Here is an 18,421-nt window from a genome sequence, read left to right as displayed (position 1 = left end):
TGTTAGATATTATTTTTCAAAATTAATTTTCTTATACTTCGAAATCATTTCTAAAATAAAGACAATCTTTCTAAAATTCAGGTTGAATGTTTTCTCAGTGTGTGTGCGAGTGCGTTAGTCCCAATGCGTGTATGGCAAGGACAGATTAAAGGATTTCCACAGGAGCAAAAAAAAATTGGCAGCTACAAAACCAGAGCTTACCAAAGGCCGTGAGCAGTATTAGCCATTTGGCGATTTCAATGCGTATGTACAGATACACAGACAGATAGACAGACTAACACTCGCTGGCATACTCGCACACACATTCACACCCACACACACACACATGAACTGCCATTGGCATTGCCATTGGCAGTCCCATGGCCATAGTTAAACTTTCACTCTACGGGGCCATGGCAATTAAACAGTCAAGTGCGCTGAACTGAAGCTGCTCTGTTGGCCAACATGGCGTGTGGCTAACCAAAATGTTTTGGCCAACAGTCAGACATGCTCTCAAATAACTTGCAAGAATTAAGTATGCCAGGCGTCTGTTTGTCTAAGTTTGTTAGCACATCTATACACCCAGAAAAACGACGTTCTACGTAATTTCCAATTAATTTATTTGAATTTATAAGCAGTGTAGAATATTTATATATGCGAAATTTTAAAATAAAATTAATTAATTAATAATATAAGTAAAAAACGCTGATATCAGAATTCTTCTATTGAGCACACATGGAAAACCATATACTGAAAATTAGATATATTTTTTCAATATTTTAGAAAGAACCAGAATAAAATTGAAAATGCAAGCAACAATTTTTTAGAAAGCCACAACAGTAAATTTTAAAAATGTTCTATTTGAATTAAGTTTGGTGAGTAGCCAATGACGTAAAAAGTAACGCAAATTACTCAAATTTAGAGCGATCTATTTTCTGAGTGTAAATTTGTTAGCACATTTATATATTGCTGAGAAATATTTGTGTGTTAGCGTGTGTGTTGAGTGTGCTTCCAGAATTTACACACCTCGCACACGCAAATATCGAAAAGCATTCGCAATTTGGCCGCAGGCTGACCAACAATTGAATGCTGGCTCTTTTCATGGCCGGCAGCTGCAACATATGGCCAATAATATTGGCTATGTGCTGCTTGTGTCCAAGTTTCCCTCCTTTTTGTGTATTTCTTGTTTCTGGATTTTAAAGCATTTCGCTATGTTTTTTCTTTGTTCATATTTGGCAATCTGATGTTCACAAAATGTGTATGTGCAAGTTAAACAAATTTATAGAATAACTTTCATCTAACTTTTTTTTACTGTTACTTGACTAACGTCAATTAAACTGAAAAATGTACAAAGCCATGCGTTTTGAAAATTGGTAAAAAGGGTATACTATTAATTTTCTTAAATTTGAGTGAGTAAATTTTCGAGAAGAGTTTAACAATAAAACTAGAGTATATTCAACAGCTATTCCTGTTATGAACAGGAACAGAAATATTACTAGTTCAAAATACATCCTTCGATCAATCTACTGCTGTTGGCTGTGAAACGATTCATACTGTTTTAATGAAGTAATTTCTTCTCTATATATATATTTTCCTATAAAAAAAAATGAACTCACTCAAATATAGAACAATAAATAGTTTCCCAATTAATTGACGCAGAATAATTAAAACAAAGCGAATTGATTGCTCTCAAAACCATTTTAGCCTTTTTAGAGGTATTTTTAGGGTATAAAAAAGAATTGCTTTTACTTGTATTATTTATTGCAATATTGATTGTATACAATTACATTTGTATTATAGCTACGATAAATAAGTAAATAAAAATATATAATAATTATTAAATTAAAATTGTATGCATCTCAAAAGATCATATATATTATATTATTTATTTACTTTATATTTATCTCGTAATAAAATATTTCTTCAGTAAAAAGCACTTTTTTTATATGTTTTCTACACTTGCATATATACTGCATGTGTACTTTTTTTCTTATTATAATTGTGTTTTATATTTAATTAATAATACAAAAAATATATATATATATGTGTATTTATAATTTATTGTAAATGATATAAATATGTTTAATACCTTATGCATCTAGTTTATTTAATATATATATTTTCATTTTAATGATGCCATATGAGATCCACATATATTCCATTTAATATTTATATATCGTCTAGTTAGAAATTAGTATTTTATTTAATATTTATGTTTTCCATATATATATATGGACATATGTATTACATAAAATATTTATACGGAAAACAGTACAACTGCTGATTATTGTGATATATGTATACATACTTAATTTATTTCTAATTTGTTGTGTTGTTTTTCCTTGTATATATAAAATAGTACACATCATTGCACAAGCACTCAAAACAATTGCAGTTCATCACATTCAGCAAAAGGAAGGAAGGTTTATACAATGTGACAGATGTCCTGCGATATGAAAACTGGAAATCATAATGCACACACTCATAATACACAAATAATACTGGCAATGCATAGAATTGTGACAGTATTTACATGTTAATTAGCTGGCTCATCAAATGTTGCCACAGCCGGCGGCACGTACTGCCGTTTGTCCTTGAAAGGACATCATGAAATCTCTCCCAGCAAATGCATTGCAAGGCCGTAGCTGAAGCATTTACTATATAATATTTCCCGCACAATTATGCAGATTGGCTGGGTGTGAAATGAGATACGGAAGCACACTTACAATTTCTATTTCATATTTCATACACTCAGAAAACAAAATAGCACCATATTTTAAAAATTGTCGTACAATGAAATTATTTAGTTATTATTTTCTCTTTATTTACAACACAAGAAGTAAAAAAAAAATATATTAAATTAAATTAAAAATAAAAGTTAATATCGAAATTAAAACATAAAAATATAAAGAAATATTTATAAGATTAGAAAACTAGAAAGGGTTTCTTTCTATTTTTCAGAAATATATTTCTTAATGATAGCAAATATTTCCAAAAACTTAAAATGGAATGCCTGATTCATATAAAAGATTCGTATCTGAAACTAAGAAAATAGTAATAAATCTTTCTGTCGAGTGCTATATTACATCATATGAATTTTTTAAACTGTCTTAAATGGTTTGCAAATGCTAATAATAGTCAAAAAAATAGTATTTATTCTACATTTTGGAAAAACCCCGTGGCATTAAGAAAAGGAAAACTCTTTTTTTTTTAGATATATACAACTTGTCTTTTATCAAAATACTTGCTGAATATTAATGCAAGTTACTCTTGGTGAATTTCCTAGATTCAGTGTAATTTTTTTGTGATTGCAATATGTGCAAATATTTCGCAGGCTGAAGCTGAACGTCATATTTGCTTTTGACTGTCCGACTGCAGTATGGCAAGTTTTGTTCGTTTCGCCTCTATTTGCTTTTTTTGGACATTGCAAATTGATGGCCATGATTTGTAAATAGACTTGAGTATTACGGGTTGTTGTGTATTTGTATTTGTGTTGTGAAGTTTATTTCGTTTTTCGGTTTTTGTCGGCAATGCCCTCGCATTTTGTGGATTCGACGCAAACACTCGAGCGTGTAAATGCACACACAGAAATAAAACTAAAATAGAAATACATTTCATTTCCGCAAGTTCTTTGCAGAACTTGGACATTGGTTACAAATCGATATAAAAGTGCCTCACATAAAGCAGCTATATGTAATTAAGTACTTGGCTTTTTTGTACACTCATTGAAAACATCGCCACAAATCTTAATAATTCGCCAGGTTTTTTTCTATGTGTGCCAAATAGTAGAATTCTTACATTAGTTGATTTGTTACTTAGATTCATATTAAACCTCAAGTAATAAAGGCATTCATCTTATAAATGTTTCTCAATTTTATTTAATTTATTTTAAATACTATTTAACAATATGTATATTTTATTTTGTAGGTCGACTTACTCAAATTTGGTTCAATTTTTTGTCCGAGTGTAGTACTTTAAAATACAATACGGATTGTACCTATAATCTTTACATTTAATTGTATTTGTCCCCACTGTGCAAAAGACTTGAAGCACTCTGCAACACGAAGTGGCAGTGAGCCAAACAACAGCAAAGTGAAAATAGACTTGGCGTTAAACCAGCAAAATCGATTCAAAATTGTTTAACGAAATTGCAGCTTAAATCCTCAATGCAGTTCTTGCCAGTTATTGAGGGAGGGAAGTGCAAGGAAGTGGATACTGGTATTAGAGACTGGTTTTTGCAGCAATAAATGTGACGCTTCTTGAAATGCAACATAATTTCGATGATTATGACACTGAGTCTCAGAGCCATCGACATTTTGGAGTTTCATTGATAATCGCTCCCAGCTCAAGCATGCATTGCAACAGCAATTGAACAACAGCAAACAGCAACAACAACAGAAAACAGCAGTTGCAACAAAACAACAAGCAGAAGCAGCAGCAGCAATTTAATGCCAACAATGGCAACAAGCATCGAGCTCAGGGAGCGGTCAAGTGTTTTGCACCGGAAACGAAGTGTAATGAAAGCGTGTAAAGTGCAGATCGAAAATGCAATACAAAAATACTCCTACTAGCAGCAGGCAGACATTTGTAATGCTGCTTCCTTTTCCTAACAACCGCTTTTTCACCTACACTCGCAAAAATAAACATCGAAGTCGACTTTGAAAATAGCCAAAAGGGTAACTCAAATATTATTCAGGTAAAGTACTACTTTCATTTTATAAATTTGCCATACCAGTAACTTAAATATTATTCAGAAAGTATATTTCTTTAAGGGAATTATATTACTGAAAAATTGAAAAAGTATTTTCTAAATTTTTGATTTTGTTTTTTCTGATATTTACAAATTATTTATAAAAAAAACATAACTTTCTAGTTTTCATGACGACTTTTTCGGATTGAACATTATCACTCTCTCTCTCTCTCTCTCTCTCTCTCTCTCTCTCTCTGTCTCTATCTTTCGCTAATCTCTCGACTTTGAGGCATTTCTCAAAATTAGCAATGTCTAGAAATACAAATTCTTTGTTTTATTAAGAAATATTTATTTGAAAAATAGAAAGAAGACTTTCCAATTATTATATATACTCAGGTTTTCTTATTTTCTGAGTGTACTCTTTTGCATTCTTTCTTCTCTCTGCTTTTCACTGGATATTGCTGCATTTCTCTAAATTACCAATGTCGACACGGCGATAAGGCGGGTGCCACGAGGCGAGACGAGACACTCACATCCTGAAACTAACCATGCCCTATAACCAGCCCCACGTCAATTGCTGGCCAAAAGGTGAGGCAAGTGTAAACGTGGTCGAAAACGAAAAACGAAGGAAATGCAAGACATTGCTAACTGGCATTCTTGGCTCTGGAAGTGGTGTTCTACTAAATTATTTCTTTAATTAAATGCATTTAATTTTAACGTTGTCAAGCATTCAATGGCTGACTTATCAGTGTTACGTGGGGAAAAAAATCACAAAAAGAAAACAAGCAAAAAAATAAAATATTTATAATGTATTCGCGTTTTTTTTGTGTCAGTACGCAAGCATTTTAGTATTACAGTATTATCTATCTAAGCCACACTTCCATAAATTATTCATAATTGCATTGCATTCGCAAAACCACCAAATGAGTTAAATATTGATAATTATCTTTACAAATCATTTCTACGTACTCCAACATATATAGATTATTTATTATTTATAACATACAAACATATAAATATTTATTTATTTATATATATATTGGTTTTTGCTGACATTTTGATGATGTTATGTGAATAATTTCACTTTGCATTTCGTGCATTTTTATATTGCTTAAATTATTTTTATTAATATATTTATTAATGGCATAAAATTGATGCCTTGAACTGACTTGAATCGAAGCGATATGGTATTAATCATTGTCATGAATATAAATCTCTATTAAAGTACGTATGCACAACAACAATTTTAGAACAGCGGCAACGAAATCAACATGCAAATAAATTGAAAAGAAAACACAAACATAAAAACCCAAAAACAAAACTATTGAAAAGCATTTGTAAAGCATTTGTCTGTCCCGACTCGTTGACTAGTCTGTCTGTCCGTGTATTTCGAACCGGTTTTAATTTAGCAATTTTTTCAACTCATCGCTGAATACAAAGCGCAAAGCCTTTGTTGCAGCAGTACACGCTGTGCAACAATTAAATGCCACCAATTGCATTGCGTTCTGCACTGAGAAAAAATTTTGCAAAGCATTTTAGAAAACTGAAAACTTGACGTTTCTTGTTTTTAGAAATTATTTTTAAATTGAGGCAACAAATTTTCCAAAGATTGGAAAACCGAAAAATATGGTGTTTTCTCCGAAAATTAGAAATATATTTTTCTGAAATGCAAGCTAAAATTGAGAAAAGCAAAACAGTGTTTTTTAGAAATATACTTGCTGCATAACAAAGTGAGATACCCTTCTAAAATTCAGTTAATTTTTTTTTTGCTGAGTGTATGGACCGCCCAGTAACCACCCAGAAGAGATCAAGCAAACCTGTGGGCTTCGTTCTTGTTGTTGGGTATCCAAACTGGGGGACATTCAAATCTGGCCTTCATTTATTCATATCGGACTCGGCTTTGGCAATCAATGGACAAGCTCTCAACCAACGATGTCAGAGATTTTCCTCAGCAAATCAATGCACATGCGGTCGCTGTGCGGGCCTATGAGTGTGTGCGAGTGTGTATATGTGTGTGTGTGTGTGGTTGTGTCAAACGTGATTGAAACGAACGAAATCAATGCGAATTATTTGGTTTTCCAATTCGTTACACTTCACTGCTGCGCTCAGTTAATTAACGTAGTTTTTTTTATTATCCTGCCCATTTTTTGAAGCTGATCTTTTAATTGTTTTATGTTCGCAACTCAATTGATTTTGCAATTGTTCATCAAATAGCCGCAAGCTGAATTTATTTTAGCCGCACTGCTCATTTGTAGCCAGCAAAACCGCCAATTTGGCCATGAGGTTGGAGCCCTAAACACGCCCACCAAGAACAAAACCACACACACTCTCACACACACACATACAATATGAACCCACAATTATCAATAACGAAAAAACAACGACACAATTGTTAGACGCTTGGTTTGATTGTACACTAGCGAACAAATAATAAATTTTAGTAAATCGTCATTTTCTTGGCGCCAACATTTTTATTTTAGGATTTTACATAAACAAACATTTTACATAATTAATAATTTGATATAAATTATTTTAAAAAAAGTTACGATTTCGAACTAAACTCTAATATAAAAACCGAGCCAGTAAATTTAATTATTTGTTTCTGAATCATAATAAGAATTTTTCTCAAAATCATTTCTACTTTTAAAAAATGTTTAGAAATGCTTTTCCTAATATTTAGAAATTATTTCTAAACTTTATATTTCTTAAAGCGATTTTGATTTTAAGGCGCTTTATTTTTCTGACTGTATGCCAGTTAAAGTTCACATTTCAACACACAGGACATTTTAAGGTGCTTGTAAAACACGAGCCATGAAAATAAACCAAGCTTATCGCACTTTAATTTCTCTATACAATATGTGAGCCACCCCAACCCCAATTCCCCTTGCCAATCCCCAAACCCCAATCCCCACCGAATCGCACTTGGAGCATTGCGGGCGACGTAAATAAAAATTTATGACCACAAAAGTATGCTACAAAATATGCGCATAAAATGATTATGACGATTATGTTGTTGTTGTTGTTGTTGTTGCTGATATTACACCAAAGAAATATCAAGCAGCAGCAAAGATGAAACATCAACACATGTGCAATGCTAAACGCTCACACACACACGCACACTCAAACATTTATTGACACAAATTGCTTTTCAGAACGTTGCTTTTTTTGCCCGGTTTCTTTAGGTTTTCATTTCTTCTCGTTTCTTCTTGTTTCTTTTTTATTAAAGCAATAATAAAATATTCATAAAGATTTCGTTTACGCAGCGATGACGACATTTTACCGCCTATTTCACAATAACGTAAATAATGTAATGTATATATGTGAGATGTTCACATAATCCTAATGTGCATGCATGTACATAAATATGTATTTACGCGTACTATTTGCATTGCAGCTCAAGCACACATATTTATGTGGCCAGGGCTTTGTGTACACTCATAGCAATACCGTCCTTAATTTCAGAAAATATCATTGAAAACTAGCAAGTTATTCTGTGTTTTTAATAATAATTTAAGAATATAAGATAAAACAATTATTTACATGTTTATAGTAAACTTACATCACTCGAAACAGATATATAAAAAGTTAAATATAATTTAAATTAATACATTTTGAAACTCTATCTGAAAATTGAACATATATTTTCTGAGTTTTACAAGAATATACCATGGAATAAGGACAAGAAAAGCACTGGATTTTGGAAAACATTACCTTTTCTGAATAATAAGCTGAAGTGTTTTGCTGAGTGTAAATATGTATTTATGTGTACTATTTCTATTGCGACTCCAGCTTCTATAAATATTTATATATATATATATATTCGCTGTGATTTTAAAATGCTTGTCTGAGTGTGTGTAACTAGGATATGTTCATTTAAATGGCGGCACGACAAGCTGTGGCCGTGCAATCATGTCAAGAATTCAATATCCAAATACGCGCACAGATGTCGCTGATGACATCGAGAGGAACGCAACAAACACTCAAAACTCAAACCCCCCTCAAGTTGTATTTACCATTGATGAACTGGCTTCTAAGTTATGCCAAAAAGGAGGACGAGGGGAGCTGCTCGCATTTTGATTACAAATATGAGACATGCTGACACTACACAAGCACGCAAAGCTAATATTGCACTGTGGTCAAATAATGACGATATATTGAAAATTACCATAAACCTAAAATTGCACAAGGATGTTCTTGCATTTAGAATTTCTAATGTGAGTGTAGCCATTCTCTAATCGATTAACTTATATTAGTCGCATAAGAAACTTAAAAATATGTTAATAAAATAAAAAACTCTTCAAAAAATTAAATCTGAATTGATTGTACTTAAATTACTATTCATAAGTAACTCTTATCCAATTTGGCCAATTACCCGACCTACCAAGAAGCTCATATCTCACCAATTAAATACTATCCAATGCTCCTCTCAAAATTTTAGTTTTTCGGTTAAGATCATCTTCAAAATAAGCTACTGCAATTTAATTATATTATCATAAAAAAATCTTCAAATTTAAAATAAAAAATTTCTTTTTAAATTTGTCTTATACTTTTTTATTTATCTTTTCGATTTAATATCATGAAATTTGTTTAAGCATATTAAGCTTTATGAACCCTTTCACTTAACGTATTTAGTAATAATATGAATTGAAATATGAAACATTTTAATTCCACAAAAGTACATATTATCTTCAATATTTTAAATTATATGGACTCGCATTACGTATATAAGCTATGTTTTATACAAACGGAAATAAATAGAAACAAATACTTTAAAAAGATGTATTGGATATGGATTTGGATATGGATTTTTTTGTAATTTTAAGGTATTTAAATAACCCTTAGAGTATATATTATCTTAAGCTATATCAGCCCATTCCCGTAGATAAGTTAAATTAAACACTAATTAAATCTTATTCTAACATAATGTTTTTAAATCTAAGCAAATAGCTTTTGGGGCACTGTGGCATGCCTCAAGCATCATCAAGTGCCAGTTCGTGTGTGGAATGCGTTTGATAGTGTTCCAAATGTGAATTGAGGGATGCAGGGTGGGGCACAGAGACTGGAAAGTTTAGCAAAGTTGCGGCAAGTTGAGGCAAGTTGAGTCATTTGGGTCAATTGATACGTAAATATTTCGAATGTATCCGGTTTTGGAGTAGAAATCATAGTTGATGATTTTATCAGTTGAGTGACACACGACTTAGTAGGCCGTTAAGAAAGTCCATTAGTTTAATTAACCAGCTGGTCTCCACTTACAATTTTGAAGCTGCAACTGCAATTGCAACTGCAACAAATTGCGGCTATCAACATTTCCGATGAGCTTTCCGTTTGTCATTGCTGTTGGTGCTGCATCTGATTACTTAATGCATTTGCACATTTGGCAACAAAACACAGAAAGAGAAACTGAGAGACACAGAGAGAGAGAGAGAGAGAGAGAGAAGAAGAGAGAGACAGAGGGAGAGAGGGAGAGATGTGGCAAAGTTGACATGTTGCCATTACTCCCGACTGATTTACTATCTGTGGCAGCAGCAGTCGCATTGCTCGATTATTCTGGATCTCTGCTTGGTTTTAATTAGTGCACACGAGTGCTCCTCCTCCTCCTCCTCCTCCTCTTGTTAAAGCCTGCAGCCCAGTTGCCAGTTGCAACTGTATTTCTATTGGCCAATTCATCGCAGAAAACAGAAACGGAAGCTGCAGCTGAACCGAAACCTTAAACCGTGCGTCAACTACACTCGGAAAAATAAATCGAACTGAATTTAGAAAGTTGCCCCAAAATGATATTCGCCCTGAGAACTAAAAAGTTTTCGTTGTTCTTAGAAATAATTTCTACATATACACACAGAAAAAATCACTTTAAATTTTTGTAAAACACCCAAACATGAACAAAGTAGCTCAATAGGAAGCCTTGTCAAAGCTTTTTCATAATAGATGTGAAATCTTAAAATGTTGTAATGTTTGTTAATAAAGTAAGCCATCAGTTTAGAATTCATTGTACGCATATAAAAAAAATACCTTCACAATAAGATATATTTTTTCGAAATTTTAGAAAAATGTACCTTGAAATTAAGAACAGAAAAATTCATAAGTGAGTTAAGGTTGAATTTTAAAGAATTTTTTTATATTAAGAAATTATTTCTAAAGACAAGAAAAACTTTCTGGAGTATATAATTCGTACAATTTTTTTCTGAGTGTATATGATACAAATACGCTTGTATGGTTTGATGGCACTGGGACAGATTGTGTGCCATTAACTTTGATGCACCGGGGCCAAAAACAGCTTGCCCCATGCAATGGGCCACAATTGTAGTTGATTGTTGCCAATACTGACGATGTGTGCGGTCACAATTCGCAGCCAGAGAGATGAGAAGTTAACCTTTGTTTGGCGGCTGACTGCCCCCTCCCTACTCCCCCTTCCCTATCTCCAGTGCGCTGTAAAGTTTCGCCCAACTGAGCAGCTTTTGTGGTTGATGCTCTACAAGAACGACGCTAATGGCGCCTGAATAATTAACATGAAAAAATGGTTATTCCGGCAGGCCAAACACTAAACACTCTTACCTTATCTCTGTTCCTAGATAATGTAGTACTTAAAGTAAAATTATAGGGTATGACTTTAGTTTCATACTCAAGTTTACAAAGTCTCTACAAAGCACTCGCAGTATTTATTAAAATAATTCAACAAGGAGTGATAAATAATAATTACTAAAACAACCAATCAAGCAGTAAACCCATTATTATAATTCTATTATTATAGCCAATAACAGTTAGAACACAAATACTCCAATTAGAATCATAATGAAATGTCATGAAATCTATCGAATTGTTTTGGATCCATTGTAAATCCAAAATAACTAGGACAAGGGGTCAGTTAATAGAAGGAAGGATAATCGATAATCGATCGAAATAAGGTAAGTGTCAAGTGTTTTGACACAACGGGAGATATGAGATTTTGAAAATGTTGGAGGTGCGAGTGGACTTGGCCAAAAAATTTTTTGGACTACGATCTTAGTAATCTACATTCCAAGTTTGGTAACTGTAGCTCTTAAATTGCGGAAGATATAGGATTTTATCGTTTTTAGGGGCGGGAGTGGGCGTGCTAAAAATTTGTTTTCCCGAATTTTGGAATGCAATATAGTAATATACCTTTCAAATTTGGTGTCTCTAGCTTTCAAGTTGTGTGCGAAATATGGTCTTATAGATTTACACAAATAGGTGTAGGAGGCGTAGTGGGCGTGGGCATTCAATTCTTAACCGATCTCTTAGGGGAGTTACCAGGAGCATACGTTCAAGACTTGGTGACTCTAGCTGACAAATTGTAGAAAATATGAGCATTTCAGATTTGTATTTCGTAACCTCCTAGTGTACTCGTACACAGAACTTCAATTTTTGCAGTTTGCCTGAGGCGGGCAGTATATGTTCCAAGATTAAAGTCCCTATCTCAAAGGGTGTCGAAGAAAGTTGCGTTCAAACAGACGGACAGACGAACAGACAGCATGACGGACATTGCACAAAACCAATATACTATGACACCTTCGATAACAGATAGCAAGTATCCTTTTTGTGTGAGTTCCAAAATTGTGGGAAATATAGGCTTCTCGATTTTTTAGCGTCAGGTGAAATAATGTTGCCATTAAGAAATTTTATTTGGACATGATATTTAAATCGTTAAGAAATTTTATTTGGACATGATATTTAAATCGTATTTTAAAAAATCCCCGGGTTATTTATTGTCATTATTGTTATTTATTATTTTATAATTACTATTAATTATTTTATAGACGTCATTACTGACATTTGAAAAAACCAATACAATATATTCTTCTATATTGTTGTTTGATATTGGGCTTATCTGTTCAGACTCTGTTCATCGACATGCATATATCCACTTATATATGTTTCCCGAGATCGCCCATTTCAAATTCACATTTTTTGCCAAACGTCAATAAATAAAACACATTTTTAGTTGATTTGATTTAACATAAATACATATACATATACATACATATATATATATATATATATAAATATATATATATATATATATTATAGTCATTCCTGGACCTTACACTTGCTATGTAAATATATACATAATGCACTCTTAATAAAATTAAACAATTAACCTAAGCATATTTTCACAATCCAAAATCCAAGGTTTTCAAAACCAGTCAATTAACATAGATTTGAAATACAATATATATATGCAGTATATACTCATTCCTAGTCGATTAAATTGCTATGTAAATATATAAATACATATATATTACATGCCAAATTAAAAATCCACTTCAATTTGAAACTAAAACATTTTCAATCTTAACCGTAATTCGAATCCTTGGAACTGGCCGTCAACGATTCCGATTCAAAGTCCTCCTCATGCCCCGAATCCACTTGTTCGCTGTCCGTTGTTTCGTTGTCGGAATTCAGGGGATTTGCCAAGGCATGTTCTTCCCTGCCACTGGTGACCAGCTGCTGCAGTTCATTCTCCCAGCCGAGAGCTGTGGCCACAGCCAAAACACCCGCATCACAATCCCCGAGGAAGGCAACATCCCGAGTATTTTTGGACTTTCCATATAGCAAAGATCTCTCGCTGGCATCCAACCAAGGAGCGAAACTCGAACGCCCAACGGCATCTCGATTGATTAGCAGCCTAATGCAACGAGGACCCGCCCGATGGATGAGTGAGGCAAATGGTTGCACTTCCAGCGATGTACCCATTATAATCAACAAATCACAGTCATCAAAATCCTCTTCGGGTCGAGTGTAAAACGATTCCGGTAAATTCTCACCAAAGAAGACAATATCCGGTTTAACGAGACCCATACATTGTTCACAACTGGGCAATTCATCAGCGAAAATCTTGCGCTTCATCCAAGCCATATCGAATTCCTCTCTGCATCTCAGACAATGATTGGTATTAAAACTGCCGTGAGCCTCTATAATCTTCTCATCGGGCAGACCCGTCAAACGATCCAGGGTATCTATATTCTGGGTATAATGACGCTGGAGCAGACCTTTGTCGTGCAGCAGCCGGACAAAATAATGCGCCGGCGTCGGGACAAATGAACCCGGATACAACTCCTTGGCCAGCACAAAAAATGGCGACGGATTTTGCTCGAAATAGTCGCGATCAAATATCGATGCCGGATGCGGTAAATCAAAGCGCTGCAAATTGTTGTACAAGCCGGAGCCGGGCGAACGAAAATCCGGTATGCCAGCAGCTGAGAATATACGATTTTATTAGGAAAAGCAATACATAATTTATATATAGATATCAAAAAATCAACTCACATGTGGAAATGCCCGCTCCGACCATGGTCACAATTTTCTTGAAGCCATTTTCGCGCCAATGAGATAGAAGACCCTCAAACGTCAATTCGGGTATTACCTAAAAAAAAAAAATAGAGAAATGACAAATTTATAGTTGAGTGTAAGCGACTGGGGAATATTACAAATATAAAGAGAACAACTTTGAAAATATTTCTTGGGGAAGTGGTGCTCTTTTTTTTCGCAACTATATATACTTCTGCACCGTACACAGTAACTGAACATCACAGCGAAAACCGGCCACGGCTGCAGTCGCGGCGAATTCGAGCTCTCTTTTTAACGCAGCTTGTCAGCCAAATGCAACTGGAAACTAGAAGCTTGAAACAGTAAGTTTTATTTGACCAGTTTTCAGTTGACTGGATTGTCGCAATCCATGCGCTGAGAGTACGCACGAGCGAGCGGACGGTATTTTATATTTATATATTACTTTTTAAATCTTCGCATTCTCACCTTGTCCACAGTTGAGTCCTCTTTGTCCGAAGCCATGTTTAATGTCTTTGAGAAAAAACGACGAATCATGTGCATTGTACTATCTGTAAATTAATTATTAATTGATTATCTGACAGCAAATGCAGAGATAAATACAATAAATCTGTAAATATAATCTGTAACAACAAACCATCTTCGCTGCTGCTTCCATCCGAATCAATATCGGTCGCTGTTGATTTTGATCTTGTCGAGGGTTTCTTGGACTCAGTTCCACTTGCTTGCGGTTTTGCATCACTTTCCACGCTGTTGCCACTCATTATGTGTCGGCCTGTTCGCCAGGTATATAATGGCAATTTAGGGAGCAGAGTTAATAATTTATACGACAGTTTTTTACTTTATTTGCGTTGCAGGAATAGTTTTGTTTTGGTTATGAAAAAACCCACACTCTGAATTTGGAGTTGCCACGTTGCGGCAGTTTTATGCAACGTAAAGCTGATTGCTGCAAAGATTTGACTTTGTATTGAATCGATATATCGATTGATACTTCCTGCTAAAACTCACAAACTGGTAGAAATTATTCATATCTGAAACAAACAAAATTTTCCATTTACTTCAAAAAAATACAAAAAAAAAATAAATTGATTTTGATACTTAAAATGCTCGGCGTGTGCTTGCTCTTAAAAAATTCCACCCACACTCTATACGTGAGGTAGCCGCATTGCGCATGCCTTATGCATTGCAAAGCTGATTGATACAATACTGCTATGAACTGCTACTAATTAACCGATATATCGATTAATATTTCGTGTTGAAGAATTTATAAAAGACATCAACATTTTCCATTCACCCAAAAATAAATGAATGAAAGGAATACAAGAAAACAAATTCTTTTTGATATTTAAAGTATCATTTTGCTCATTTTTGTTTGTTTATTATATTATAGAATTTTCATTTCGTTTGGTTTGCTTATTAATTTACTGGTTTTTTTTGTTGATGTTTTTAATTCGCTTTTTCCAAATTCTTCACAATGTTTTTGTTTTGGTTTGGTTTATTGTTTAAAATTAACATATACATTTAACATTTAAATGATTTCGAAGTTGAATATAAATATATATTTATATATATTTGTATTTTCGTGTATCTCTATTATTATCTGCTTAAAATATACTGATAGTATTTTTTTGTTGTCATGATAAATATGAGAATAATGAAAATTATGTTTTTGAGTGTTTTCTTTACTATTCGTGGTGGTTTATGGATTAGTGATACATTTATACACTTATATGGATACATATACATATATATATGAATAATGTATCTGAATCATGTCTAATACACAACAAATTAAAATTTCTATGAAGCAAAGAAGCAAACCGATTTTCCAAATATTTTTGAAATGCAAGTGTATTTTTCTTCTTTTGTTTTGTGTGTAAATATATAAATATGTTGTCTGCAAAATATATATGTTTATATATAGATCGACATATAAAAGATTTACTCTTATATGCAAATATATTTCTTTTATATTTTGTAGTTTTTTGTGTTCGAGTTTGGGATTTTTTTATTTTGTCGCCTTTTATTCATTTAAAAATTATATCATTATAGTCTGTTTTTTCTTTAAAAATCTGTCTGAATTTATACAGTTTGCTGCTGGCTAGTTTCTTAGTTTTTCTGTATTCTTTCTTTACAAGTTTGCTTTGCAAAAAATATAGAATGTATATCATTTTATTTTTCTTTACTTTACGTTACTTTTCTGTGTTTTCTTCTTATTTTGTTTATTTTTTCATTTTGTAGGTACACGATTCTCACGTAAAATATTTCACTTCAAAACATTTTTACTCTGGTTTTTTTTTTCGTTTAAAAATTTTTGCAAATGCATTTTAAGTATGGTTTTTTATTTGAAATTTTTTCGGTTTGGTTCCACTGTATGTAAATACTATTTTTATGTAGGTGTGTATATATATATATATATATCTGTAGTATGTATATATATATATACATATATGTATATGTATATATGTATTTCGAAGCATGTCACATTCAATCACTAAGTACATTGATATCAACATTAAGATTCCATAATTAATTTTCTTGCTGTAAACGGTTATTTTTTTTTAAAGTATTTTATGTATTTATGGTTTATATCCGTATATAAGTATGTAGTAGTATTTTTTGTTATTATTCATATGTTTATATTTATGTTTATGTTTTTAATATATATAAGTATGTTTTGTCGTCGTATATAACTATTTATGAAATTACAACGACATTTAAGTTGTGGGTTTAAACTGTGTTTTTGCCATTTGTATTTTTTTTAAACTTATTTTATGCTAAATTCAACTTTATAAGTGTATTATTTTTATTTTTGCAATTTTATCTGTGTGTGTGCATGTTATTTTGTCTGATTTTTTCACCTGTTCCTCAGGCCCAATCCCCTTTCCCTATTTGTACCTTGTAGTGTGGTGTTTTTTATTTTCCTTTCATTTTCATGAATTTTTATGAATTCTTATTTCAGTTTTCTGACAATTATAATCTGATATATATATATATATATATTTATATATATATATATATATATATCTATATGACAACCAGTTCAACTAGTTTTGTAGCTTAAGATTAAAGCAGAAATCAGAATTATTTCATTAACATAATGCATAGATATATAAATATATATATATATATATATATTTATAACGATTAGATATTAACTAAAACAATTAATTTGATGACCATTTTAACATCTCAAACAAAAAGGGAAATGCTGCATTTTTTTAACATATAAATTTTATGATCCGTGAGGATATTTTTAAAAAGTTGAAGACACAACAACAATTATATTAATCATACTACTCGCTCGATATTCATATATATTTTGCTTGTGAATGAATGAGTAAATGAGTGAATGATTCATAGATAATAGATTAGAGCATGTGATTGTAGCTTAAGCTCTTGAGGAGTGCTTAGAAGTCAGCTCTTGAGAAGCCCAGTGATTAACAAGGTTTAAATCTAAATCTAAATCTTAAGAACATGTTTTCTTTGTTAACTTAATTAAATGATCATTGTAAATGTTATTCAATTTATATATAATTAATATATATATATGATTTTTTTGACGCACGCTCAGTACAATAGTTTTCAATGTGCAAATTATATTGTGTATATTTCAAAATTTTTGTTTAAATTTTTTTTCCAAAAATTTGTTTTTTAAATTATTTAATTTGGTTATCTTTCCAATTTTTTTTTTTTTTTTTGCTGGGCTTTATTTATTTGCCAAATCAAGGCCCAAGCGAAAAGTCTTTTGAAAGTAAGGTTTTTTCTCTTTGTTTTTTTTTTTTTTAGCCAATTTTGAAGACATCATGTGGTTTTTTTCTTGTTTTGTTTTACGCAACTCAATTTAAATACATCAGTTGTACATCAGATGGAATTTTGCAAATTTATCGTTAAATTTAAATCGTAAAAAAGTTACAAACAACTCTCCTGGGTAGAAAAACTTATTTAAAAACTATTATTGAAATTATTACATATTATTTTTACGTGTTTACTTAAGAGCCCTTGTAAAATGATGTGGCTTTAATAATTAATAATTATTAACTTTAATATTTTCTTCTTTGTTTTTGTTTTCTTTTTTAATTTTTTTATCTCTCAATTGTTTTTTTTTTTTTTTTTGGTTTGAAGTTTCAGTCAGTTTATTAGAATGCGTGAATTTATGACGTATGCACATATGTACTCTTATATATGTACTCTTATGCGATTTCTTCTTCTTGCGCACATATATATTCACACACATACGCAAATAGATGTGATTGTTTAAACAGCTTATTGCTTCTTCAGTATGAGTACGTGAGCAAAGCATACAAAATATAAGATGCTTCCACTAAATTTGCATACAGTTGCGAACAAAATAATATCACCACTCTGCAATTTTTTGAGATGTTGATTTTGAATATATTGTTTAGTATGCCACCCATTGAAATAAATTTAGCTCTACTTCTGGAATTCTTT

General features: G+C 32.1%; 1 protein-coding gene across 1 annotated transcript; it reads right to left on the bottom strand.

Annotated features, from left to right (window-relative positions):
- Positions 1-12,901: 12,901 nt before the first annotated feature.
- LOC6569702 (NAD-dependent protein deacetylase Sirt2) lies at positions 12,902-14,841 on the bottom strand. Its single transcript, XM_001995817.3, has 4 exons — positions 14,607-14,841; positions 14,438-14,520; positions 13,952-14,048; positions 12,902-13,881 (listed from the first exon to the last, which is right to left on the bottom strand). Exons 1-4 carry the CDS (start codon positions 14,731-14,733, stop codon positions 12,977-12,979), a joined length of 1,212 nt encoding a protein of 403 aa, XP_001995853.1. The 5' UTR covers positions 14,734-14,841; the 3' UTR covers positions 12,902-12,976.
- Between the last annotated feature and the right edge of the window lie 3,580 nt (positions 14,842-18,421).

Source organism: Drosophila grimshawi, unplaced genomic scaffold (genome assembly GCF_018153295.1).
Source record: "Drosophila grimshawi isolate 15287-2541.00 unplaced genomic scaffold, ASM1815329v1 contig_311, whole genome shotgun sequence".
Classification (NCBI taxonomy): Eukaryota; Metazoa; Arthropoda; class Insecta; order Diptera; family Drosophilidae; genus Drosophila; species Drosophila grimshawi.
Note: the sequence above shows the minus strand (reverse complement) of the source record. Positions and strands in the feature narration are given on the sequence as shown.